The 27681-nt window shown below is 48.2% G+C and overlaps 1 protein-coding gene across 4 annotated transcripts in view; it reads right to left on the bottom strand.

Annotated features, from left to right (window-relative positions):
* STIMATE (STIM activating enhancer) overlaps positions 1-27681 on the bottom strand; it is a 54746-nt gene that overhangs the window by 14261 nt on the left and 12804 nt on the right. For all 4 annotated transcript variants that reach the window (XR_009009505.1, XR_450382.2, XR_009009506.1 and 1 more), the window contains exons 2-3: positions 4844-4892; positions 2572-2667 (exon numbers count right to left, since the gene is read on the bottom strand). Coding sequence is in view for 1 of the 4 variants with exons in the window: in XM_007174773.3 (XP_007174835.1) it covers positions 2572-2667; positions 4844-4892 (145 nt within the window). In the remaining 3 variants the exon portion in view is untranslated. The remainder of the gene's footprint in view (positions 1-2571; positions 2668-4843; positions 4893-27681) is intronic.

The following is a 27681-nucleotide window of genomic DNA, read 5'->3' as shown; positions in this document are numbered from 1 at the left end:
GCTTGAGACATTTTATGCAGGCCCATGGCCCCAACCCCTAGGCCCAGCCTCAGCGGCCTCAGCGACATGCACAGCACTCTGAAACCTAGGGAGCATGTGCTGAGGGGGGAAGGGGGCGGCTGCCAGTGCCCTGGAGTGGTGAGAAAACCAGAGGGAGGGGACGGCCTGTTCTTCCTGCCTGCCCTTCCTCTTTAAAATCACAAGGGGTCACTCTCAGACCACAGACCAGAGAAGGCATAGCGACTGCTTCCCAGGCAGTTTCTCCAAGTTCACAGCTGAGCTCTGGCCCTAGGCTAAAGCTGCTCTCAGATGCTTAAACTGCATTGGTTTCAAGTGGTTCTGACATCTGGGACCCATCCTGAAAATATCAAGAGAACCTGATACACATGCAGGCATTAGTTCATTCACCCCTCACCAAACATTGATTCGAGCCTACTGTGTGCCAGGCTTTGGGAATAAAGACAGAAAGCTCTAGACTCTGTACTCAACACAGGTGAGACTGGCAGCCAACAGGGTATCCTGTGGGTCCCGGAGCCAGACTGGCTCAGTTCAAATCCCCGCTCCATCACTCTTGAGCTGTGTGAACTCAATTAAGTTATATAAATCTCTCTGTGCCTCAGTTCTCTAACTGTAAATGAGGATAATCCAAGTATCTATATTGCAGGGCTGTTATGAGGATCAAACGAGTCAACATACGTGAACAGTGCCTGCCACGTATTAAGTGCTACACAAATGTGCCGTTAGAATCACAGCTCCTCGGATGTCACAAAAGCCAGACTCCCACCCAGAGCAGTATCCCCAGCACGGGGCACCCCTGCAGCCACAGGAAGTTGTTCACCCTCCTCTGTTCGTACATTTCTCCTCTCCCAGAACTGACTGGCTTCCCTTCTAGGTCTGTAGAGTACCAAGATGCCGCAGGTCCAGCCCAACCTTTCCCCCATTTGTAAAGAGTCACAGGGCTATTCACGGATGATGGGGCTGGAATGGATCCTGCTGCAGCACTTGCTCTTCCACAGGCCAGGACCTCTCCACTCTGTGGGGCAAGGCCTGCTCTGCCTGCCTAGTCTCCCCCCTACAGCTCTTCAACTGACTGCTGGAGCTCACATGTCTTTCCTATGTGTTAATGACAATATCCTCTGATTGAGCTATTAACATCTTCATTGGCAAGTGCCTCTATGACTTCCAACGCTGCACGTACTCATAATCTCATGAAACCTTCATGGTGATCCTGGGGATCTGGATGAGGAAACAGAGGCTCAGGGAAGTTGAGCTGCCTTCCCGCTGATTGGCCTCCCATTCAAGGGCTCTTTTCACCACACCTAACTCCATTTTGGGCCTTTTCTCCTCTGGCTAAGCACTCGAGATCTGTCAGCAGTCCCCTCTCCATCCCAGCTGTGATTCAGTTTGTCAAAGTCCACCAGTGACCAAGGCGGCACCAGGAGACAGGGTTCCTCACCCCAGTGCCTCCAGGGTGAGCAGCTGGCTCTCAGCATATCCCGGCCAACCAAGACAATCCGCCAGAGGATGACGCAAGCTTGCTGCTGGGCTCAAGGGTTAGAAGGACAAGGCCCTTTCCTAACCAACTCCCCTATGGGAGGATCGCCCTTCCGGTCCCCTGCTGTGGGACTACACCCTAACAGATTACAACCTATCCAGGTCTTAAGGTAAAAAACCCTGGGGAGGGAAGACTTTACAACCTCCTTCTGAATCGGGACCTGAACTAAATCTCAAAACTACACAGTCACCAAACAAGAGAAGCTTAAAGGAATCTTCCAGTCCAAATGGTCTTAAATATACACTGAACCTCTTGGCAAGGGACTCACCAACCCTCCACCCCACTCTCCCTCAGAGGCATGGCAGGGCTGGGGGGCATTCCAGGCAGAGGGCAGTGCGAGCAAAGGCAGAGAAGCAGGAGACAGCTGGTGGGGTTGAGGGCCACCAGGAGCAGCCCAGCATGGCTGGAGCACTAAGTTTGAGCGAGGAAGGCAGCGGATGGAGCCAGGACAGGGAAGGGGAGCACCCTCTTCTACTCCATCTGCTAAGAGTGGCACTGTTCGGGTGCTGTCAGCAAGGAGGACAGGTATCATGGCCCAACTGGGGTTTTAGGCAGACAGCTCTGGGGGCTGTGTGGAAGGCACACTGCCTGCACTGACAAGGCAGAACCACCCATGGTCTTCAGGTCAAAGAGGTCAATGATGGTCAACAAATGGTCAACAATGGCTTTGACCCTGAATGGCTGACACCACAGAGAAGCCCCTATGTGTACTGCTCCAGCACAGACACTCCTTCGGGGCATTATGCTGCTCTGCCAGGGGCTGCTTGGAAACTGGGAAACATAAGGGCACTAGAAGGCCAAGGGACAGAACTTAGGTTGATTAGCAGAAAGCCAGATCACAGGGCAACTGTCACTGGGCAAAACCCTAACACGCAGCATGCACACAACAATCTCTCAGATGAGCACAGAGACGAAGGGGAGTTGCCCCCTCCCCAAGCTAGAGGGAACATGACTGGCAGCAGAAAGCAAGGCATGGAGGGGCAGGTGATGTTTGCACTAAAATATGGGCCACTTACAGTGAGCAAGGGTCCTCTTCAGTGAGATCTGCTAGGTATACATTTGCAAAGTGGATGAACAGCATTCCTATGGCTTGTTTGGAAGTGTCTAAAAACCTGTACAAAATAGAGTCAGCACTTGTTATCACTCTGACAGGAGGGTAATAACCAATTTGGGGAAAATTATAAGTCTGCAACAGGAAGAAAAAAAAAAGCCACTGGGGAGACCCCAAACTTCCAGTTACTAGTCACCTCTTCCTGGGACGTTGGGACTAACTCAGGCTTGATGTTTCAGCCCCCTTTCAAAACCATAACACTGCATCCCTGAAAGGCCACTGATTAATAACACAGATTTAAACACACGAAACACGTTTAAAATGTGTGTTTTCACTTTTTCATTTTTGTTACTTCAAAACAAAATGCTTGAACACAGCTTTGGATGGGGTCCGAGGTGCCTCTACTTTAAAGAGCTCCCGACTTCACACACGAGCTGAATGATGTGCAAGCTTAACGAGACTTGCACTCATCCGGCACTGCCTCTGGAACCCTAAACAACCTTCAGCTGCTGCCGCTTAAACAACGGGCTCGTCTGGGGCAGACAAACTTTTCTGTAAAGGGTCTGAGAGTAGATATTTTAGGCTGTGGGCCATCGTCCTCTGCAGCAACTACGCACTCTGCTACTGCACTGTAAGAGCAGCCGGTCACTAGCGACCCACTGACACTTTATTTATGGAGACAGACAGCAGTCAGATTGGGCCTGCGGGCTACAGCTTGCCAACCCTTGGACTAGAGGACAGGAGTTTCAGAAAAGAAAAAACAAAGTTGGTAGTCTTTGGGACAGGTGGCAGGAGCACTGTGGAGATAACGTGGGCCCTCAGTTTCTCCTCGGCCGTGAACACCTGGGGACCACTCACAGCCCGTGGTCGAGGAACCTTTGGATTACGGTCGCCCCTCTTGGCCTCCCAGGCTGGGCATTCAGAATTGGGCCAGGCCACTGACGGGGGTGATAAAGGGGCACACAGGCATGGGTCTCAGCGCTGGAACAGACCTTAGAGATTATCCAGACCAACCCTGCAACTGAGGCTTGAAAATCATTTCCTAAAATCATGGCAAAGTAGGAGCTGCCAAAGGGGATTGTGTGTAAAACCCAACTCCACATTCCCCCAGGCCCCCCACCCAAGCTAGATAACCCAGACTTGAGAGAAACCGACTGGTGGAAAATAAAAACGAATTATCAACACTGAGAAATAATGCAGTGAAGATCAATCAAGAATATGCTTATAATTTTATTAAGGGGCCTTTATCACAGAGATTTATCGGAAGTTTCCTCTGGAGAGAAAGTAGCTATTGTTAGGACAGGTGCAAGAAAGATGGCTTCTTTTTTTTTTTTAAAGCCTGATTTCTTTTTTTTTTTTTAATTAATTAATTAATTTATTTATTTTTGGCTGTGCTGGGTCTTCATTTCTGTGTGAGGGCTTTCTCTAGTTGCTGCAAGCGGGGGCCACTCTTCACAGCGGTGCGCGGGCCTCTCACTATCGCGGCCTCTCTTGTTGCGGAGCACAGGCTCCAGACGCGCAGGCTCAGTAGTTGTGGCTCACGGGCCTAGTCGCTCCGCGGCATGTGGGATCTTCCCAGACCAGGGCTCGAACCCGTGTCCCCTCCATTAGCAGGCAGATTCTCAACCACTGTGCCACCAGGGAAGCCCCTGAAAGATGGCTTCTTGAGGGCATTATATTGTCCTGAGGAGCTGGCTGTCTCCTTCTAAGTGATTTATTTTTTTGGAGTTTTGTCTTTGGAAGCTATGTCTGAAGCTTTAACCACCATTTCTATGACAGAAAAACTGCTGCCACAAGGTCATCCTGGGACTAAGAAAGACTAGTTTTGGGGAGAGGGGCATTTACATGGTACATCTGACTTATCTCCAAATTTAGATTATTTTTTTGCTTACGCATAGAGAGTCCAAAGATTTAACATAGTCCAACAACAGGCAGACATAACTAACAAAGCCTGCAGCATGGACTGATACATCTGTATCATCTTCCACCTCCTAAAACTAGACAGCAGTTATGACAGAATCGCCACCATCTGGCTGTCACCAGCCCTATAGCGGGCTCAACAGTTATCTGGAGAAACAGAAGTGCTTTCATATTATACACAGTTCCTGATGATTAACTGGACTAATGGATTTCAACACTTTATGTTATGTATAATTGCTCACATTCCATGTGCCCCCCCCAAAAAAACCCAAATAGTCAAAAGCATTCCAGGAATGAGTTAATATTTAAATACGCACCATATCCTCCAAGGACGTCTTTCATGCTTTGGTTCTCTGAAGCGTTTGACTGAAAGAAAAGAAAGATATTCAGTACCTTTCTACAGTGATAAGGAAGCGAAGTGACATTTAACAAGCTGGGGGTTCTCGGCACACTCACTGTTTAAACCACTGAGTCAGGGTACTTGCTCTTTAACATGGGATGATGTGCAAGAAGCCATGAAGGTCTCAGAGGCCCTGTTGCTACGGACCAGTAGAGACTCTTCCGAACTGTCTACTTAGGAAGAATGGCTGCTCACAGCATGTGGAAAATTGTATCTTCTTCTTTGTGACAAGGGTCTCTCAGACAGGGACTGGAAACCGCAAAGGGGAATGTAGCTACTTCTAAGTTCAGGATCCAACGACAAATCCATCCACCTGCCCACCCACCCAAACGTTCACAGAGTACCTGCTCCAAGCCAGGCTCTGTGGAGACAAAGGCAGAGGCAGCTGTAGGGGAGGGCAGACACGTACCCGCAAGGGTGGCGAGTGCTCGAGAACAGATAAGTCTGAGGCAGAGTGAAGGTGGGAGCCCGCCTGCCTGCCTGGAGGAAGGGCACCAGTCAGGAAGGTGGCCAAGCCCAGTCCTGGGGACTGGGGACGAGGCTAGCAAACGGACCAGGGAGGGGAGAGAACAGCCGTTCTGGACAGAGCACACACCATGAGCTGACAGGTACAAGGACATGACGTGACAGAGTGTGTGTGGCATAATTTGATTTGGCTTTAATATAGCAGGTAACAAGGGAGACAGGTTGAGCAGTGTCCTGAGTGTCAGGCCAAGGAGTCTGGAATGAATCCTGCTGGGAAGGAAAAGCCAGGGAAGAGACCTAAGCAGAGGCAAAGACACGGTGGGAATGGCGGAAAAGCGGCTCTGAATTGTGTAGATGGTGGGTTTCTGGGGGTGGAGAGGACTGAGCAAGGACGCTGGTTGTGTCCCAGCACCAGGCAGTGGCACTCCCAGCACAGGACAGTGGAGGCGGGATGCTCATTCAGCAACAGCCTGACCATGTCGAATGGCAAAGGGCTCCCCAGACTGACATCTTCACCTCGGGTGGGTCTGAGACATAACCATTTACACTGAAGGAAACAAAAAAGTTCTAAGTGTCTTGTCCTCCACTGAAGCCCTAGGCAGACTTATTTCCACAATGACTCTATCTATTAAAACAAACAATGCAAGTGCCGCATGTGTGATGTTCTCCCACACAAAAGTACCGAAGAAGAAACAGACATGACAGTAGTAGGCAAGAACAGACTTCTGGCAGAGCCCCAAGCTGCAATGAGGATGCAGGAAGAGGAAGGCAGGGAGAGAGAAACGGGTGCCCAATCAATAAGCCCCACTTCTCTAAATAAATACAGGCAGCCCCTGGTTTGCAAAGCAAGGACTGTCTATGCACAGAAATCAAATGTCTGGTGTTTAGAGACATTTTGACAGAGAGACCAAAAAGCAGGTGAAATTGTGAGGAGGGCTCTCATCCCACTGACACATGACAGATCCAAAACATCAACAAGGCCAAAGAGTCTGGAGTTGAGGGAGGCCCAGAGGTTCTGCAAGCATCCTCTGGTCTGAGGGGCTGGGGGCTCAGGAAGGAGATGCGGAGGGAGCTGGGCCAGGACAAGCCATCTGGAGGGAAAGCCCACAGGCAGGGCCAGAGCACCTCCTGCTCATGTGTTCTTCTCCTCAGGGGAGTCTGTCCCCATCAGCATAAAATAAAGGACACCAAAACATAACCCAAGAAGAATGTCCTCATTCTTAGGAGATACATGCTAAAGTACCAGAATGGGTACAATTTACTTTCAAGTGGTTTAGGGGGAAAATTATACATTATTTATGATAATTATATATAATAAATATATTATAAATATAACTTATAATGTAATTATAAATTACACTATAATTATAAATAATAAATACAACAAATATAAGTAATTATAAAATAAATATTTATAATTATATTAATATAATATACAATAAGTAAAGAGAAGCAAATATGGTGTTATGGGCCAAATTGTATTCCTCCTCCCACCCCCCTAATTCACATGAAGAAGTCCTAACCCCCAGGACCGCAGAATGTGACTACTTGCAGACAGGGTCTTAAAAGAGGTAATAAAAGTAAAACAAGGTCCATGGGTGGGCCCTAATCCACCATGACTGGTGTCCTTATAAAAAAAGGAGATTAGGACACACACATAGACTGAGCGGTGACCATGTGAGGACACAGTGAGAAGACAGCCACCTGCAAGCCAAGGAGAGAGGCCTCAGGAGAAACCAAACCTGCTGACACCTTGACCTGGGACTTGCAGCCTCCAGAACTGTGAGGAAATAAATTTCTGTTGTTTAATACACCCATTCTACACTTTGTTATGGCAGCCTTAGCACACCAATACATGTGGCAACACAGTAACTGATAAACCTAGATGAAGGACATTTGTGTATTCATTAAATTTATTTAGACTTTTTTTTAGGTCTAACATTTTTTTGTAATAAAAAGTTGGGAAGAAAACACACTCTAGAAGAATGAACCAGTGCGAGCATTCAGAGGGCAATCCGGCAATATCTATCAAAACTGTTAATACCCACACCCCTTAACCTGCAGTGCACTGCCAGGTATGTGTTGCACAGGTCTTACTGCAGCACATGCCAAGATGTATATAGGTCTTCACTGTAATACTGTCATAACAAGAACCCAGGAAGAAACCATCAATGTGGGGTCGGGTATATACATCACGGTACGAAGCAACACCATGCAGTTACTAGAAACAAGGTAGATCTGCATGGATTAATATGGAAAGATTTCCAAATTCTATTAACAAACTGCAGAATAACATGCCTACCATGATTCTGTTCAGACCCATTTTTAAAGAATATATATTTATGGTGGTATTACGCAGGGGTTTTTTCCCTAGGATATGTAAGCGACTGTTAACAAAGGCTTCCTTTGATGAAAGGAATTATGGGTCAGGGGACCCATAGACTTTTTATATCATTCTGAATGGTTTAAACATTCTTCCGTGTTCATATTGTTTTTATTTCAAAAAAAAGAGACAAGCCTGTGTCAGACTTGTATTAATGCAGCAAAGTGGGACATGGGGAGAAGTGATGTGACTCACAGCTGGGCTCTGGTTCAGGAAAGGGAGAGGAAGGGTGTGTGCAGGCCGTCCATGCGCGGGAGCGCCCTACACGGGACTCAGAGTGGATTCAGATTCTTCTGAGGAGCAGACGTGTGGCTCCCGCCTTCTCCCTCTCCATGTCCTACCCCCTTTCCCTAGAATATATGAGTCTAAGATCTTTTTTTCTTTTTTTTAATTAAAGGAAGAAGAAGCATTAAGAAAGCTACTCTAGATCTAATTTGGAAAAGAACAGAAGATCCCGTTTACCCAGCCATGTGTTATTGAGGGGCCTGCTGTGCTATGGGGCCAGTTCGGCAGGAGACGAAATAGACAAAACCCCCCACCTTCCTTACATTCAAGGGGGGAGAGAGGAGTAAACACAGAGCATGTCAGGTAGCAACAAGGGACAGGAAAGCAGGAAAGGAGCGCAGGGGCCTGGGAAGTGGGTTTGCAGGGACAGATGAGGAGGCCCGGAAGGTGAGCATCAGTCAGTGAGAATCACCCGTGTCTGCGGAATAGCCATCAGGCAGAGGCCAGGGATAGGCGGGAGTATGGGACATGAATGAGGTCAGGCCTCCCAGGCCTTGTGGCCCAGGGAGCAAAGGCTCCCCTTTGCCTGCAGTGACGAGGGGGCAGCTGCAGGGCAGGACGGCTGTGACCTACAGTCGAATAGGCTCACCCCTGCTGCTGTGCTGAGCAGCCTTCAGGGAGACCAGTATGAGAACCCACCGTGAGGCAGTGGTGGCTTAGCCAGCTAGCAGCAGGAGAGGACGACAGGAGGTGGGATCCTGGCTGTATCTTCAACACTAAGCCGACAGGACTTGCCGACTGGGTGGATGGGGGGAGTGTGAGAGGAAGGGAACAGTCCAGGATGACTCCAGAGCTGGGAACTTACACTGTTCCACTGCACTTCTGGTTCTGGTTTGGTGGTGGTGAGAGGTGGGAAACTGGGGAGACACAAGGCTTCTCTGCAGGTAAGAGATGAGGAGCTGCCTCTGGGTCCCTGATGGACGACAAGCCAGGTAACTGTTCCCAAACAGGCCTGTTCCCCACGGGGCTGTGGCACTGCTCCCTCAGAAGCTCCAGAGAGTGATTCAGGCTCAGCCCTCGGACATCCGATCTTTTCTCAATTTCTGGTGCTTCCACAGGGTGGAGAGAACTCAGACGGCGCAAGAGGGCAAAGCAAAGGGCAATCCATCCTTTCTAACGTATCCACCAACGTCCCCTGAGGCCGGAGGGCTAGTGGAGGGGAAGCAGGCACACCTCAAGGGTAGGTCAGGCTCCTGACACTCCGCGACACTGGAGCTGGAACCCAAGGTTGACGGAGCAGCGCCTAAGAGAGGCCCTCGTGGGACAAAGAAGGGGGGGTGGGGGGGGTAGAGAATGGGGGACAGACAAGGGGGCCGTTGGGGCGCGCAGCCCTCGGGGGGCTCCCAGCAGGTTGTCTGCCTTCATGCACACACATCCCAGAGACAGGCGTGGGGCCCCATCGCCAGAAAAGCAGTAGTGGCCAATAGCCAGAGAGATGCGCTGTGAGTCCTCTGCTACTATGTGACTATGTAAAAAGAAAAAAAGGAGGGGGGCCTCTATGATCTAGCAGGTTGACCTCAAAATTAAACAAGAGAAAACAGGTGGAAGCAGCTGGCACAGAACATGTGCTCAGGAAAGCAAACCACACCCTGCAGGCCCTGTCCTGGACCGTCTTCCCTCTCCTCCCCTTTGTGTCCACTCTTCCCAGTCCTGGGGCTCAGCCACCCCATCCTGGTCCTGGTCTCTGAGAAGCGTGTGACCTAGGGTCTGCCAGCTGCAACCTGACCTCTCCACACCAGCCTCCCTCTTGCACCTGCAGGCAGCTCAGGGTTCTAGAAGGGTTCTAGGAATCCCCCCATGTTCTGAGTGTTCCTCTGTGGCTCCCTTCTACGTCCCAATGGCTCTCTCCTCCCTCCACAGGCCCTCCTTCCTCTGCTTGACCCTTGGGAGAACCCCCCCCCCCTCAGGGTTTCTATGCCAAGGGTTCATCAGCCTCTTCCCCCAGCCCTGGCCCCCAGTGACCCTCCAAATGCAGCCTGGTCCCGCAGAGTCGTGTCTCCTGCCCACCCTGCCAGTCCTGCCTGGCTTCCCCGTTTCTGCACAGAATGGAAGTCTCCTCACCTCTGGGGCCTCCATATTCTCCTCCCCTGACTCTGTCAATCTCCCCCAACAACTCTGCAATTGAGGAGTCTTCTGGATGTGTCCCTTTCCCCATTTCTACCACTGAACTAGTCCAGGTCCTCATGACTGCTTTCCCATGCTAATGAGACTGCCTCTTCACAGGCTTCCCTGCCCCCACTCTTCCCAGTCGCCTTACCCACCCACCTGCCCACCCATTCCCCTCCCCATCCCACCCACAGCCAGCACTTACTCTGTGCTGGGGATACTAAAATGCAAAACACAAACACAGTCCCTGCCCTCAAGGAACTTTCAGTGTAATTACACTGCACATCATTTAACTTGCCTGAAACACAGCTCCCTTCTTTTCCAATCTTACTCATTTTTGAATTAAAATACATCTTTTGGAAGAGGTAAATATACGGAGAGTGTATAAAATCCAGAGAGTACATTCTTTTGGTTAGAACTTGTAGGGTACATCTTTTTCAATCTCCTTTCTTTCAACTTTACATTTAACGTGGGTCTACTGTAAGCAACATACAGCTAAGTTCCCCCCACTCCAAATGTGACTGGCAACTGAAGAGTGGTCCTCAAAAAGGTACGTCCAAATCTTCATCCTCAATACCTGTGAATGTGACCTTACTTGGAAAAAGGGTCTTTGCAGATGTAATTGAGTTAAAGGTCTTGAGAAGAGATAATCCTCAATTAACGGGGGGTGGGGGGGTTCCCTAAGTCTAATTACAAGTACCCTTATGAGAGAGAAGAGCGGAGAAGAAGAAGGCCTTGTGAAGACAGGAGCCTAGGAACCTCTGAAGCCACCAGAAGTAGAAGAGGCAAGGATTCTCCCCCCTAGAGCCAGTGGAGGGGGTATGGCCCCACTGACACCTTGATTCTGGACTTTGGGCTTCCAGGACTGTGAGAGAATAAATTTGTTTTGTTAAGCCAAGAAGTTTGTGATTATTTGTTATGGCATCCCTAAAAAACTAATTAGGCAATTTTTTTTACTTTTACTTTTTTTTTTGTTTTTGTTTTCTTGGCCGTGCCCGCATTGCTTACGGGATCTCCCTGACCAGGGATTGAACCCCGGGCCCTCAGCAGTGAAAGCACAGAGTCCTAACCACTGGACCACCAGGTAATTCCCTTTACTTTTTCTTTTCTTTTTTATTTATTTAATTTAATTTATTTATTTTTGGCTGTGTTGGGTCTTGGTTGCTGTGCGAGGGCTTTCTCCAGTTGTGGTGAGCAGGGGCTACTCTTTGTTGCGGTGCACAGGCTTCTCATTGCGGTGGCTTCTCTTGTTGTGGAGCACGGGCTCTAGGCGCCTGGGCTTCAGTAGTTGCGGCACGTAGGCTCAGCAGTTGTGGCACGCGGGCTGTAGAGCGCAGGCTCAGTAGTTGTGGCGCACGGGCTTAGTTGCTCCACGGCATGTGGGATCTTCCTGGACCAGGGCTCGAACCCATGTCCCCTACATTGGCAGGTGGATTCTTAACCACTGCGCCACCAAGGAAGCCCCCCTTTACTTTTTCTTAAAAAAAAAACAAAACAATTCAGAATTCAGAACACTCCCTTCCATCTGAAATCCCAGTCCCTCTGTTTCCCTTCTCAAGGCCAACCACTGTCACCTGGGTCTTGTGTGTCCTTCCAAAGATGTGCCAGGCGAGTATAAAGGTGGACAGATGTCTTTTTAAAGAGACAGACAGATGGTCGCAGACTTCACAGAGTCGGACCCTTCCTGCTCTCCTTGAAAACCCCCTGGAGCTTCACCTACTGTACACGTGACTCTACCTCTTGGATTAGAGGCTATGTGGTAGCCCGTGGCATGGTAATGTCATCATCTCTGAGTCATTCTACAAGCACCACTGCAGCGAATGTCCCTGCCATGTGCCACCTCTGCCTGTGTGGGTAAATTCCTAGTGGAAGACTTGTTGCATCAAAGCTTATGTGCAGCTGACTTTGTCACACTGCCCTCCAAAGAGGCTGCAGCAACCCATACAAGTGCCCTTTCCCCACATCCCTGCCAGCTCCGTGTACTAATGAAACTTTTTGCTTTGACAATGTGATCACTGAAAGGCAGCCTCAGCATGGCTGTAGAGTGCACTCATCAAGGCACGTGGGCGCCCAGGAAGCAGCTCAAGTGAGGTTGGCAAGACTCCCACCTGCCCTCCTCTCTGCCCACCTGCTCTGGGCCTCAGCTCACACCCTCCCCTGAGGGTACCAGGGCATAGTGCTCACTCTTCCAGAAGTTTTGTGGTTTTGGTGCCACACAACAGGAAGGCGGTATGGGTGATCAGATTCTACCTGTTTCACACCGGCAACCGCATCACTTGGTTCTGCACACACCTCTCTGAGTCAGCACCTAGAGGGCAGGTACCTGGCAATCCACTTCCCTGTCCTCCTCGGAGCCTCGCCCAGTTGATGCCCCAGGGACTTGCTGAGTGGAGGAAGAGAGCTGGGATTTTATACAGGGGTCTTTCCTTTTATGTCACAAGGAAGAAGACATAAGAGGTGGCACTGCAAGTCAAATCACAGGAATTGGAAGGGAAATAATTTCCTCAAAGCAGCTGCAGTCCTACTTAGAAACCGAGTCATAAAAAGCACAACTGTTTAGAAATTAAACCACACAATTTAAGAGAGCCATGTCCGTGCTGGGCGCACCCTGAGAGAAGCAGAGTTAGACGCATGTAAGGGGCAGTAAGAGGCTCCTGACTGTCTGGTAAAGAGAAAGCAGGGCTCAAGCCTGAATAACAACGGGGTAAACTGGGCTTCAGAAGATGCGGTTACCAGGAGGTAGCAGTCCTTTGAGCCCCTCTTCATCTGACGGCACTTCCCAAACCAGCATGATGAGGGTGTAAAATCACCCCTGCTGCGGATACAGTACAGGAAGGGGCTCGTGAACCCGGGTAGGCTTCTTGGCAGAGAGCTTCTCTTTGCCATGAAAATCCACCAAGGCAATTCAATTACAATATAAAGCGTGTGGAACATTCACATTCTTACTACTAAAGTGTAATCTTGACGCTAGAAGGTGATCACAGACCACACAGCAGCCACTTTAGCATCTGGCATTTCACAAAGTGATACAACAGAAGACACCCCGGATGGTGACACGTCACAGTCTATGGAAACGAGTCACAGGCTCTTCACCAGTCCCTGTGTGAGATCTCAGGCCTCGGGAAGTGAGCAGGTTTCCACCCCCTGGGGTGGGGGAGCTCCAGAGACTATGAGCTCACGCTTTCTTGTTCACCCCTGGGGGCAAACCCTCTCCTTCCAGTGACCTATAGCCAGAAAAAAACCCCGAGTTTTAGAGCCTTCTGCCCAGTGACAGGCTGCTGACCAGGACGACACTCTGATGGCCTCACTTCTCAAGCTGTACCACGGTTCAGTGGCTCATGCAACAGAGGCTTCCTGTCGAGGGTAACAGACTTTACCAGGGCAAATGGCAAGCAGCCCCCACCCGTGCCAGCTGGGGATCAGTTCATAAACTAGGCAGTTTGGAATCTGAGTCAGAGCCAGAAGGGTCCTTGAGGGGCCAACCTCCTTGGTGTAAAGGGTGAGGAAAGTGGGAGGGAAGAGCTGATTTGTCCAGGATCACCAGGTACTTAGTAGTGGGGCTGGGGTGAAATCCCAGCCACCTGAGACAGGCCTCTTTCTGTAACTGGTACTGGCTGGGCCAGTGACCTCAAACCACAGCTTGCTGGCTCTGTGTTCCCAGGACCCCAATCCCAAAGGACAGAAACTCCTGGGGGTGAGTAAATCCACCCTCACTGATGGAACCAGCAATCTAGGAAGAACCCAGAAGTGTTTCTGCACTTTCCCTAAATTATAAATGATCATCCCAATATCCAAGCCTCCTTAATGCTCCCTAGTGGTGTGAAAACCCCAGAGGTACTCAGTGTCTTCAGGGCAGGGAGAAAGTTCCAGGAAGACACTGAGGTAGCCTGCTGGTTGCCCCCCAAACCCACTGGCCCCTCTCTTTCTTACTGAGGAAGTCCCTTCGGTAGCTTGCAGACTGTGTCCTCGGCCTCCTCTGCAGCTGGGTGCGGCTGTGTGACCAAGTTCTAGCCTAGGGTAGTTGTACACCCAGACTGGGCTGCTTTTCAAGAAGTGAAGAGCCACGTGATCCTTATGACAAGGGACTAAAGGCAGTCCAGCTGGGGGTAGTTTGCAATCTAGTCCCTGCTTTATCAAAAGTTTTATTATTTTAAGCCAGTCACTTAACTCTTCCGGGTCTAAGTGTCCTCAGCTGTCTAGTCATAGGGTCAATGTTGGGACAAAAGCAGCTGTAGCCGGTGAGTGGTGTGGCTGCCTCACCGCCACCCTTCATCAGGCATTCAATCCAGGGTTCTACATCGTTACTTCTCATCTTCACAACAACCGCGAAAGGTATCATCCTTGTTTTACACATAAGGTCAGAGGATCTGCCAAAGGCCAAAAGTGGTACAACCAGCATGTGCATCTACATCTACCTGATTCCAGCGCACACATCCTCCCCCCACCCCACCCCCACCAGCCAACCTGAGGAAGCCTAATCCAGGACAACGCTGGTTCTTGTAGGGCTGGACCGCAAGGGCAAAGAGGGCCCAGGAGGCTCCCTGAGGTCAGGGCCCACCTCCTCCCCGCAACATGTCCTCCCGACTCTGCTTCTCTTCCCTTAAACACCTCCACACTGCAGCTGGAGTGAGCTGAGATGCCACGCCTTGCTTAGAAGCCTCCAGAGTCTACCCCACCTCCCATCCCTCAGGGAACACAAGTTTGACTTTTCAAGTTGGCAAACAAGGTACCCATGGCCTGGCATCTCCCATCTTAGCTGTCACTCACATTGTCCCTTTGGCTTGGGAGGGCCTCCACATTTCTTCTCCTGGAAAACTCTTAGATTAAGTTCAGACAACTCTAAGACATGCCTCCTTTGCAACTGGGCTAAGCCTCCTCCCTCCCTCTGGCTCCTCAAAGTCTCCTATGCACACCCCTGGATTAACACTTCACGTGCAATACTAAGGATCTGTTTCTCCCGCCAGACACTTAGTTAAGGAGGCAGACACCTCCTTAACTTATTTGTGTTTACACCCTCCGCACCCAGCTCAGCACCTTTTAGAAGGAAGCAGGCACTGACCGAACAAATGGAGCAGAGCACACTGGGCTTCGTCACAGGACAGAGGAGGTGACACCTTAGCACTCAGTGTGCAAAGCTCTGGGCTCAAAACCTCACATCAGCAACTTACGTGGGGCCAGGGAAAGTTGTTAACCTTTCTGGGCCTCTATCTGCCTCTCTATAAAGTGGGAGAGATTACAGCACCCGTCTCACCGCAGCATTAGCAAGACAATATATTTAGAGTATTTAAAACTGTGCTTTATACTTAGCAAGTACTGTGCACATCACAGCAAGAAGGAGCAGAGGTACTACTGTTAGAGGAACAGTGCATCCTCAGGTGCAAAGCCCAGCTGCAGTCAGCAAGAAAGCACTCATCTGATTATAATTTGTGGATCCAGAGCCTCCCTAAAGTCTTTCTTTTTTCTTATAGATTATAAATCATTGTGGTAAGTTTGGAAACCAGAGAAAGTGAAATTATCTAAAATGTCACCATCTGAATACAACCAAGATCATTAGTTGTTATATCACTGTACTTCTGGTTCCAAATCTCCTTCTGGCCTGCACTTCCCATGTGGGACCAGAACGAAGCTATAGCAGGCTGTGCTCTCTGTTCCCTGGTCCGTCAGCCTCCATCAGCCCCAAGGGTTGGCCACTGGAAGAACTCTCCAGATGCTGGTGCTCTGAAAGGTGAGCACTGAAGAGTGGTGACAGGGACACCCTGGGCAGAGCGGCAGGGCACAGCTCAGGCTGGCATGGCCCACAGGCAGGCAGGGCCGGGCCTCCCGCCTCACCACAGCAGGCAGCGAACACAGGACATGCTCAGGAAACACCGAGGGACTGACAGGACAGAGGGCTCAAGACCAACTCGGAAGGCTCAGAAGGTCACTGGGGAAAAGGGCTGGTTCTTGTCAAGACACCTCACGCTGCTCTTAGCTGAAGAAGGGAGATGCACCATGAAATCAACTCGGGGACGCTGCAGAATTTCTTCTACAATCAGAGTGAGGAAAAAATTTGAACTGACATGTCACCGATTCAAGAAACACCACGGAATGAGACCCTGTCATCACACTCCGATCCAGGGGGAAGAGCAGGTTGGTGCTGCTGTCCCACAAGCTGGCTGAGCAGGCGCCTGCAGTGGGGGTTGGGGGGGACTGGGGTCAGAGTTCAGCTGAGGGTGTCCATCCACTCCACTTAAAACTCCCAAGGCCACAAATCTGTCAAAAGGCAAACTTTATACTTCAGAGCTGTGCACTTTATGTAAATGACACCTCCATAAAAATTTAAAAAACAACAAACAAACACAAAGGCCTCCCATGCCTTTCTACAGCAGTTAGAATAAAACGCAGGCTCCTTCTCATGGCCAAGGTATTGCGTGACTTTGGGTTCTCTCTGCTTCTCTGACTTCATCCCCTCATCCCCTCCGGCCTCCTCTCTATGCACCACACTCACCTGGCTCCATCCTGCCGCAGCTGCACTTTCTGTCTGGGACACTCTTCTCCCAGTTTGCCAAGTGGCGGGCCCCTCTTTTCACTTTTGTCCCAGTTTCCGGGTCACCTCCTTGGAAGTCTCTCCCTGCCACCTCAGCTCCAGGTGTGCGCGTCCTGCCTTGCCCCCATCCCTCAATTTCACTTCCCTATCTCGTTTTCTTCACAGCACTAATGCCTCTCATCTCAGAAATTCTTTTGTGTTTTCCTGACCACTGTCTTTTTTCTCCCCACTAGAAAGGAAGCTCTGTAAGACCAGGAACTTCTGCTCTGCTTACCCCACATTCTTAGCAGCTAGAGGGTGCCTGGCTCTTAACAGGGTGCTACACAATATTTGTTGAACAAAGGAATTCCTTCAGTTTGTCACTTAAGACATAGTTATTGACTACCGTCCAGGTATCTATTTTTAATTCAGTAAGTTCCATGAATTTGCACAGTGAGTTCTCCCAGAAGTTTGGTTTGCAAACCATTAGTCCTGCAACAGGACTAAAATTGCTCAGCTTTCTCTTTGGCCCCAAAGTAATCTGCCAGCAAGACTGCCAGAGGACACTACCCCAGACCTTTCCTCCTCCTAACTAACCACAAGGCAGGGTGAACCGTCCTGTCAAGGCCTCCCTCACCATATCTGGCCTTAGATCCAAGAACCGGACACTCTGGGTTTGTAATCAGTTTAAGTGCTCATGAATATTTCTTGTAAGGACTCTTTCTGGACAGATGAAGCCGAGGTTCTAAGTTAGCCAGCTTTAATCCTCCCACACGTGGGTAGGCCAAAGGCTGAGAGAGAAGCGAGAGAAAAAGCTAAACTGTCTAGCAAATAAATATGCTTAGCCTTCTAAACACGGGGCTTCCTTAGAAGCACAGCTTCCCTGGGAGCAGGGTGGCGGTGCCATTTGCTAAAGCTGATGACCTCAGCAGGGGTGGGAGTGTTCCACGGGGAACTCCTGGGTGGAAAGAAATGAATGGCTGATAAGCACACAAGAAGACACGCAACCTCAATACGGTCAATTTTTAAAATGCAAATTAATAATTATTCTTGCCCCGATGAGCAAAGATTAAAACATTTCGTGAAGATATTAGGAAACAGGCACTCTTCAACTGCAGGCAGAGAAGTAAATGGTACAACCACTAGGGAAATGTGGATCTGTGATCCTGGTCCCCAGGATCATTAAATTGGCGTCAGGATGGTCACAGTGAATGGAGCCTCCTGGGACCAGGGATGCTGGAGGCAGAGATGTTAGAGATGCTGCTGGAGGTGGATGAAGAGGCCTCCAGGATGCAGTGTGACTTCAGAAGCAGGAGGAGCTACAGACCTATAAATATTCCTAATGAAGGCTTGATGGGTAGTGTAAATTCTCCTTGAACACTGACGGAAGCCGCAAGGATTCAGGAATGGGCCGTCCTAGAAGGACTCTGCCCTGAGAGCCAGTGTCCCTGGGCAACTGGGGACCCTCTAGGCCTAGGGAACTCACAGAGATTTGCTGCATCTGCTCTTGCTCTGTGTCACCACCACACTGCTAACTGGATTCCTTGGCCAAATACATTTATGAACTCCATTTGCTCTCCTAGTGGACGGAGATGTGCATGGTTTTCTCCCTATCAATCCACAGATCACTTAAAAAGTTGCAGCAGATATTTTGGTAATGTCTGTTTTGATTTTAAATATTTACACACTGTGGCCCAGAAAATCCACTTCTAGGATTTTCTTTTATTGTTACACTCACACAAATACCCAAAAGTCTGTGTAAGAGTGTATTGCAGCTTTGTCTGTAAGAGTGGAAGACTTAAAAAAAACCATCTAAGTGTCTATCTATAAGGGAGGGGTTAAATGTAAGTTATCATACAGTGGAATTCAACTGTTAAAAAGTGAGGTAGAAATGGTATACTTGCAATGGCTGAATTTTATGCTATATAAATTACACCTCAATAAAGTTTTCTAAAAAGTGAGGTAAATCTATCTGCATTGACATGGAAAAATGCCATGTCACCGAAAAAAAAAAAGCACTCACTATCTGGCTCGCTCATGGAAAAAAGCAAGTCACCAAAACAGTAATGTGTCATGTGAGCCTATTTTTATTTTAAAATGATATATACATGCAGAAATTTGAAGGCACACACAATAAACTGTTAACCATGGGTAGCTCTCTAGAACATGGAATTATAGGGAACTTCTGCTTTTTATGCTATGTATTTCCATAATGTTTTCTTTGTTTATCAAGAGCATGTATTACTTTGTGGTAGGAAAAAAAAAAAGGTCTAAAAACAATTAACTGAGAAAAAAGCTTCCGTTGCCAAAAACAATAATTTAAAAATGACAATAATACAATTTTGCACATTAGGTTAATTTATAGCCTTCCTCAAACCTAACTCATTCAGAAAATTTCCTTCTGCCAGAAAAGCTTCCAGTAGGCAGGACTCACTAGAGACGGGAAGTATGTCACTTCAGCCCATTTAGTCCGCATCAACCAGGGGCGAGCGTCACTGCCGCGCCATCTGTCATCCCTGATGGACAAGACGTGCCACCATGCCCCTGTCAGTCAGGTCAGGGGCTCCCCTCACACCTGATGCTCATAGGCATAGATTCAAGTAAAATGTTTATCGTATATGTTTATATTTTATAGGATTCCCCAGATTCCCTGCCTTTTAAAAATTAACCAATAATCAATCCTGTGTTGGATAAGAGGCCTCTGACTATAAAAATTCTCTACACAGCCCTTCACTGCAACCTCATGACTAATCAAACAGAAAAAGGAGTGGCCCCAGAGTCTGTGTTTCTCAGAGCTAACACCTGCAGCCCGGGCCCAGTCCCACCACGGAAGATGATCGTCGGCTCAGGCAGTGCAGACACTTGCCTCACTGCTGCTTCCAACGGTCAGAGGAGACACCCACTCGCCCCACTGCTCAGTGAGGAGCTGCAGACTGCAGGGTGGGTTTTCATCCTTGTAACCCAAGCCTCTGAAATGATTCCAGCTGCTCAGGGTGGTCCAAACTCAGCAGAGAACAGAACATATACAATGGGTATAGGGACGTCGTGTTCACACCTTGAGCCTGGAAGGAGAGGGTGGAGGTCCAGCTGTACACTCACCCATCAAGAGTTAAACAGAAGCTGAGGACTGGACACAACGCTGCCACTCACTACCTGGCTCACTCAGCTCCAAGAATCTTACTAGGAGGAAAACCCCAGTGTACTGTTTCATTCATAAAGATGACTCCACTTGCCCTCTGACCTTCTGCAGGTCATCTACTCTCAATGCCACTCCCTGGCAGTGGTGAAGGGGCCCCCCGGCCCCCCATCTCCCTCATCCAGTAGCCCTTGTGAACACTTTGGAAGCTGTGTGAGGGCAACTGGCTGAGGACAGGTTCACACCCAACAGGGTCTCCAACCAAACCCTGCCTCACCTTTGAAGAAAAACAACCTTGTCTCCTACCTAAACCCAACATGCATGGCTAATTCACCTGAGTTTCTAGGAGGGTTTCTGAGAAAGCCTCATCAGGTATGGTATCATCATCGTCATCATCAAAATACTGAAGTCTCGAGCTATGCCAACTCAATCACTCCTCACATCCACCCTGGGAGGATAGTATCATCCCAAGTTCTAGATGAAGAAACTGAATCTCAGTGCAGTTAAGGAACTTGCTGAAGTCTCACAGGTGGCAAGTGGTAGTCAGGACCAGAACCCAGGCCACTGCTGACCCTCACTCCCCAGAAAACAAGTCTCAGCATCACGACTGACTGGGCGTGGCCCCTCGGTATAAAATGAAAAGTTTCTGAAATGCAAACCTCTATGTGCAATCCAGACAGCATTAACAAAAGTCAAGAACAGCCTCCAGGGGCTTCCCTGGTGGTGCAGTGGTTGAGAATCTGCCTGCCAATGCAGGGGACACGGGTTTGAGCCCTGGTCTGGGAGGATCCCACATGCCGCGGAGCAACTAGGCCCGTGAGCCACAATTACTGAGCCTGCGCGTCTGGAGCCTGTGCTCCGCAACAAGAGAGGCCGCGATAGTGAGAGGCCTGCGCACCGCGATGAAGAGTGGCCCCCGCTTGCCGCAATTGGGGAAAGCCCTCACACAGAAGCGAGGACCCAACACAGCCATAAATGAATAAATAAATAAATAAAATTAAAAATAAAATTAAATTAAAATTAAAAAAAAAAAGAAAAGAACAGCCTCCAAAAGAGAATTCACTCAGAAAATTTAAGTATAGATAGAAAAATAGCTCAAAAACTTTGTTCTATACTGACGGTAGCTATAGCATATATATCTACAATACATGCATCATCCAAAATTTCAAGGCTTGCAGTTAAAAAATCAATTCAAGTCTTAATGCAGGTGGAAACTGAAACTGTTTGCTGTTGAAGTTCGTTGGTACAGGCAGAGGCCACACCGGCTGAGGCTACCACAGGTCTCTGACAAGTGCTGCCCAAGGTTGGTTGCTCCTGCCACCACTCGGCCTCCCACAGAACAGCCCAGGCTCTTGGGCAGCCCAAGCAGCTGGAGCGGGGAGGGGGAAAGCCCCCGGTCTCCCAGGGTGTGCAATATCCCTCCACCATCCCCACAGCCCTATGCCCCCTCCCACTGGCTGCTGCTCCAGGCTCTGTGCTCCTGGGCTGTCAGGACCAAGTGGCACAGTTAGGAAGGTCTGTTCACAGACCAGAGAGGCTCCCACCGCCCATGCAAGTGAGGGGCACTGCTCTGTGAGAGTACCACACATTTACCCAGCAGAAGACTCTTCCTCTGGGAATGTACTGGGGCTTCACCTTCTAACTGAAATGAACTGATAAGCACCCTTAGCAGAGAAATTAATAGAAGAGCAGCTCTTCTCTTGATACCACAGTTATAAAACTACATTTAAGACCTTTTCCCTAGCTTCTCAACTCAGGGCAGCTGGCACCCAGAGTCTTCTCTTTTTCAACAATATACGTTGTGTAACCAACCAGAATCTGAGCAGAAGATAAGCAACAGAGTTCATTTCCTCAGTCCCAAAGCCTGGGAATCAGGTGTCAGGGCAGCAGAGAGCAGCTGAGGAAGCCTTAACTTTACAATAATATCCTGACTCCAGGGAGCCTTGGGACCTTAAGTGAAGAAATCATCAGTCCCCTGTGAACTAAAATATCTGTAAGTCCTCCTTGGCTGGCAGTGGGAATCCCATCTAGAGTAGTCTGTCAGACGCTTCAGGCACCTTGGGTTCCTCTCACAGCTATTTTCACCTCTTCTCCACTTAGGAAGAACAAGTGGCCTGGGTGAGAGGAAGGAGTGATAAATGAGAAGCGTGTACGCCAGTACAGGGGGAGAGACAACATAATAAACCACAACCCCCAGGACTGGGCCCCAGGCTGTCCTAGGAAAGGCGGGTCTGGGTTAAATTAGGATTCCTGTACTCCCAGTGCTCTCTCTGTTCGTCTGTCTACTGGGATCCCTCCAATGTACCTTCCATGAGAGCGCTGGAAAAACACCCACCACATGGCATGGTGGTCATGAGAGGCACCATCAAGTTTTTCTGCATCCCTTGTCCTATTATGCGGGATGTGCAGTGAGTGGTCTCAGGGATGCCGCTAGGCTAGGCTGACAGCTTGGCTGAAGAGCCGGTGGAAAGGAAGTCAGCCTCCACCTCTTTCCTTGAGGGCTACGAACCACACCTACAGGCAGTGAGGAGAAGCCACCTGAGTGTGCTGGGTTTTGGAGAAGCGCTTGCTGGGTGATGTTCTGGGATTGTTTCACAATAGTGTCCGCCTTTGTTCCAGCCTTCCTAGAAGTCTAGAATGAACATAAACGAACCCCAGAGAATCAGCATGCCTTGGTCCTGCTATTTCTCACTTGAAACAGGCCTGCCAATGCCAGCTCCTGATCAGAAAGTCCTGGCACAATTCACGAGACCTCGGGAAAAAAGGACGCATAGGGCCCAGGTCGGGCCTGCCTACCTGTCCTCAGACTCTCCAACCCGGCAATAGTGCTGGGAATATGCGTCCTTTGGGCTTGCTCCTCAACCAAGCTACCCACGGGAGACTTAGCTAATAAGCATCTTACCACACCTGACACTGTGCAAGAAGAGCCAGAGGCTGAACCCCTGATGTGGGTGGGCAAGCATAGAGCTCACTCATTCACTCAGGAAACGACCAAACAATCTGACACAAGAATCAGGATAGTGCTGACTGTGCCTAAGTACATTCTAGGGGCAAGGGAAGAGCAGGCGGCTCTGGAGACACTTACTGGGTGCTCAGGGCAGTGAACAAAAATTCTATACAGCAACTCTATAGAACAAAGCTCTATACTGTATACAAGCTAGAACTTGAGCCCTTCCTCTCCCTTAGCATTGAGATATGAGCCCCCCTTTGAAGGAGGGAGGAAAAGGAAGATCAATTGCCTCCTTACAAAAAAGGGACTTGAGAAGACTGAAAATGTGTAAAAAATCACCTGCACAGAATGAGCAGGCTCCACTTCAAAGATGAGCCCCTATCTGACTCCCACACACAACCCAAAGGCTCATCATACAGCAAATTAGTCTGAAATTTATCTTGTATCAACAATCCAGTGTGGAATGTAGAAACTCCGATTTCCTACCAGTTATAATACAAGCAGTGAGCCAACAGGCTGGCTTGCTAAAGACTAGGTAAATAATAAGAATACAGGCAGGCCCCATTCTACTGTGCTTTGGAGATACTACGTTCTTTACAAATTGAAGGTTTGTGGCAACCCTGCATTGAACAAATCTATCGGTGCCATTTTTCCAACAACATTTACTCACTTTGTGTTTTGGTGTCACATTTTGGTAATTCTCTCAATATTTCAGACTTTAAAATTACTATATTTGTTATGGTGACCTGTGATCAGTGACCTTTGATTTTACTATTGTAACTGTTTTGGGTTGCCACAAGCAGCGCGCATATAAGATCGAACTTAATCCATAAATGCCGTATGTTCTGACTGCTCCACCAGTCGTTCCCCTATCACTCTCCCTCTCCTCAGGCCTCCCTGTTCCCTGAAACACAGCAATATTGAAGTTGGGCCAATTAATAACCCTGCAGTGGCCTCTAAGTGTTCAAGTGAAAGGAAGAGTCAGTCAATGCAGCAAACGTCACTGCTGTCTTGTTTTAGGAAACTGCCACGGTCACCCCAGCCTTCAGCAACCACCACCCTGACCAGTCAGCAGCATTAACAGAGGCAAGACCCTCCACCAGCACAAAGACTACTCCTCGCTAAAGGCTCAGATGATGACTAGCATTTTTCAGCAATAAAGTATGTTTTAATTAAGGTGTGTACATTGCTTTTTTTAAATTAAAAAAATATATTTATTTATTTTTGAACGTGGAATGGGTGAACCTTTCAAGGGGGAACTTGAAGCTGTTGCTTTACTTTTCAACTCAAGCTTAGCTGACACGCTCACTCTCTCTGCTGACCTAGGTGGCTAACAGCCCTCCAAGGCAAGAAAAAAGAACAAGGCACTAGATGCTGTCACCAGTGTTTCTGTCCATCCCTACAAGAGCTTTCCCTTCCCCTATTCTACTGCAACAACCAAAAAGGTATTGTAAGCTCAATTCAGGTTCTCACTCACCCAGACAAGGGGACATCCTATCAGTGCAATGAAGTCTGCTGACAAGGGCAGCATGGACCCAAATGATGCCCTGGAGGGGTATCAAGAAGAACTTAGGGCCTGGCACTTACAGCATGCCTCGGCAGAGCAGGGGAGGGTGGAGGAGCAGACAATAAAGAGGAGGCACTGGGATCACGATTTCCCAGTGTGGCCTCTAGGAGCCCAAAGCCACACTGCTGCACTGCTTTTTGTTAATGTGGTGAAAGTTATTCTTAAAGTTAAGAAAACAACTCAATTTCTCCCCAATTTTGTAATTTGCTACCATCAGACTTGACTCTTGAGATAACTAAAGATGACAAAACTTGTAAAAGCTTCCAGGAGCTGAGTTGATACGGCAGTATATAAGGACTGGAGGCACTTGCTTTGGGTAAAAAAGGATCATCCTTTTTTTTTTTTTCCTGCCTTTATTTATGAAAGATACTTCTCACTGTATATAGAATCCTAGGTTTACAGGTTTTTACTTTCAGTATTTAAATATGTTGTTCCAGGACTTCCCTGGTGGTGCAGTGGTTAAGAATCCGCCTGCCAATGCAGGGGACACGGGTTCGAGCCCTGGTCTGGGAAGATCCTGCATGTAGCAGAGCAACTAAGCCCGTGCGCCACAACTACTGAGCCTGAGCTCTAGAGCCCACGAGCCACAACTACTGAAGCCTGGAGCCCGTGCTCCGCAACAAAGACAAGCCACCGCAATGAGAAGCCTGTGCACCGCAACGAAGAGTAGCCCCCGCTTGCCGCAACTAGAGAAAGTCTGCACGCAGCAACGAAGACCCAATGCAGCCAAAAATAAACAAATTAATTTACAAAAAAAGATGTTCCATTGTCTTCTGGCTTGAATAATTTTATGAAAAGTCTGTATTAGTTCTTATGTTTATTTCCCTCTACATAATGTCTTTTTTCCTCTCATTGCTTTTTACAATTTTCTTTTTATTACTGTTTTTCAACAATTTGATTATGATGTGGCTTAGTGTGATTTACTTTGTGTTTATCCTACCTGGGGTTTGTTAAGCTTCCTGGATCTGAGTTTACATTTTGTTTTTTTTTTTTGGCAGTGCCTCGTGGCTTGTGGGATCTTAGTTCCCTGACCAGGGATCGAACCCAGGCCCAGAGCAGTGAAAGCACCCAGTCTTAACCAATGGACTGCCAGGGAATTCCTATGTGAGTTTAGTTTTCATCAGCTTTGGAAAATATTCGGCCATTACTCTTTTTTTTTTAAATTTAATTTAATTTAATTTTATTTATTTATTATTTTTGTCTGCGTTGGGTCTTGGTTGCTGCGCACGGGCTTTTTTCTAGTTGCAGTGAGCCGGGGCTACTCTTCGTTGTGGTGCACGGGCTTCTCATTGTGGTGGCTTCTCTTGTTGCAGAGCTCGGGCTCTAGGTGCGCAGGCTTCAGTAGTTGTGGCACGTGGGCTCAGTAGTTGTGGCTCGCGGGCTCTAGAGCGCAGGCTCAGTAGTTGTGGTGCATGGGCTTAGTTGCTCTGCAGCACGTGGGATCTTCCCAGACCAGGGCTCGAACCCGTGTGCCCTGCATTGGCAAGGAGATTCTTAACCACTGCACCACCAGGGAAGTCTGTATATATTCTTTTTATCTGGGTACTTTTGCTCAGCGTACTCAACCATGTCATTTTATCAGTGGCTCATTCCTTTTAGCTGCTGACATGGATTCCATTGTAAGAATATACCACAATTTGTTTATCTGCTCGTGTGTTGATGGACATTTGGATTGTTTCCAATTTGGGGCAATTATGAATAAAGTTGCTATGAAAGTGCTTTCGGCTTTCGTGGACATAATGTTTTCTTTTATCTTCGGTAAATAAATATCTAGGGGTAAAATAGCTAGGTTGTATGGTAGGTGTAATTTTCTTTATAAGAAACTTTCCAACAGTTTTCCAAAGTAGTTGTACCATTTTATATTTCTGCTAGCAGTACTATAAGAGTTCCAAAGCTCACAGTCTCTTCAACTCTTGGTATCGTCAATCTTTTTAATTTTAGCCATTCTTGTCGGTGTACTGTGGTATCTCATCATTGTTTAATTTGTATTTCCCTGATGATTAATGATATTGAACATCTTTTTATGTGCTTACTGGCCATTTGTATATCTTAATGTCTATCCTTTGCCTATTTTAAAATTGCGTTGTCTTTTTACTGAATTGTAAGAATTGTTTACATATTCTGAAGGCAAATGCTTTGTCAGATATTCATATTGCAAATATTTTTCCCCAGTCTGTGGCTTACCTTTTCATTTTCATTACAGTATTTTCTGAAGGCCAGAGATACTTAATTTAGATGAAATCCAATTTATTATTTTTTTAATGGTTCAAGCTTTTTGTATCCTAAGAAATCTTTGCCTTTCCCAGGGTCACAAAGATTTTCTCTTATGTTTTCTTCTAGAAGTGTTAGTTTTCATGTCTACATCTAGAGCTGTGATGTATTTTTACTCAATTTTTGTGTATGGTATCAAGGCTTGTTTTTAAGCCATGTACTCTTTTTTTCTAGGGCTAGATAAGGCATGATTCTTTTGAGGTGTCTAGTGAATGCCCCCAGTGTTCAACAACGTCTCTCACGTTAACTGGAAAGAAAAACCTCTCCCCGTCCTAAATAGTCCAGCTCATAGTGAAACCGAGCAGGGCCCTGTGGGGCTCCCAGGCACGGAGGTCTTTTTTGTCCCCCGTTTCTTGTAGGCAAGAATCCAGCCTCCATGACCTTTTCTGAGTTCCAAAGGGCAGATTCGAACAGTTGATAATCAAGGGAGGAGCAGTCAAGAAACCACTTGAGGCAAGATTAAAGGGACCAGAGAAGCTCATCAAGATTAGGAGACCACCTGAGACGAGATTAAAGGAGTGCAGACCCTACACACACCCAGATCTTGTCAGAGACCCCATCCTTGAACCACTGTTGTAAAACCCTCATCAAATCATCTGGGGTTGGGATACACAGGTTTTTGAGGCAGGAGCCTGCTGTGTCCCCCTGTGCCGGGCAACGGAATAAAGCTATTCTCTTCTACTTCACCTAAAACTCTGTCTCCGAGATTCAGTTTGGCACTAGTGCACAGAGAGGCAGAGCTTTCGGTAACAACAGCTTCCCCCTTGCTCTGCCTTGTGAGTTTCACCTATGCACACACAGATTAATATCCAGAAAAGGACTTGAGACCTCTCAACAAATGTCTTGAGCTTTTCCTCTATGTAGCCTTTTTTTCTCCATATTGTCCCTGAAATTTCCAATTGCTCTGGCTTCCTCAACTTTGTCTTCTCAACTCAGCAAGGCTGCTGGACTCTGTTTGGGTTGCTCCTCACTACTCTGAGATCTGGAAACTGCCTCCAGCAGAAAGCTGAGGGGAAGACCAGAGGGCTCAGTTCATTATTTTCTTTTCCCTCAGGGATCCTGAGCTGCCTGTTGTCCAATTTCTGCA

The sequence above is a fragment of the Balaenoptera acutorostrata genome, chromosome 10 (assembly GCF_949987535.1).
Source record: "Balaenoptera acutorostrata chromosome 10, mBalAcu1.1, whole genome shotgun sequence".
NCBI classification, from domain to species: Eukaryota; Metazoa; Chordata; class Mammalia; order Artiodactyla; family Balaenopteridae; genus Balaenoptera; species Balaenoptera acutorostrata.
Note: the sequence above shows the minus strand (reverse complement) of the source record. Positions and strands in the feature narration are given on the sequence as shown.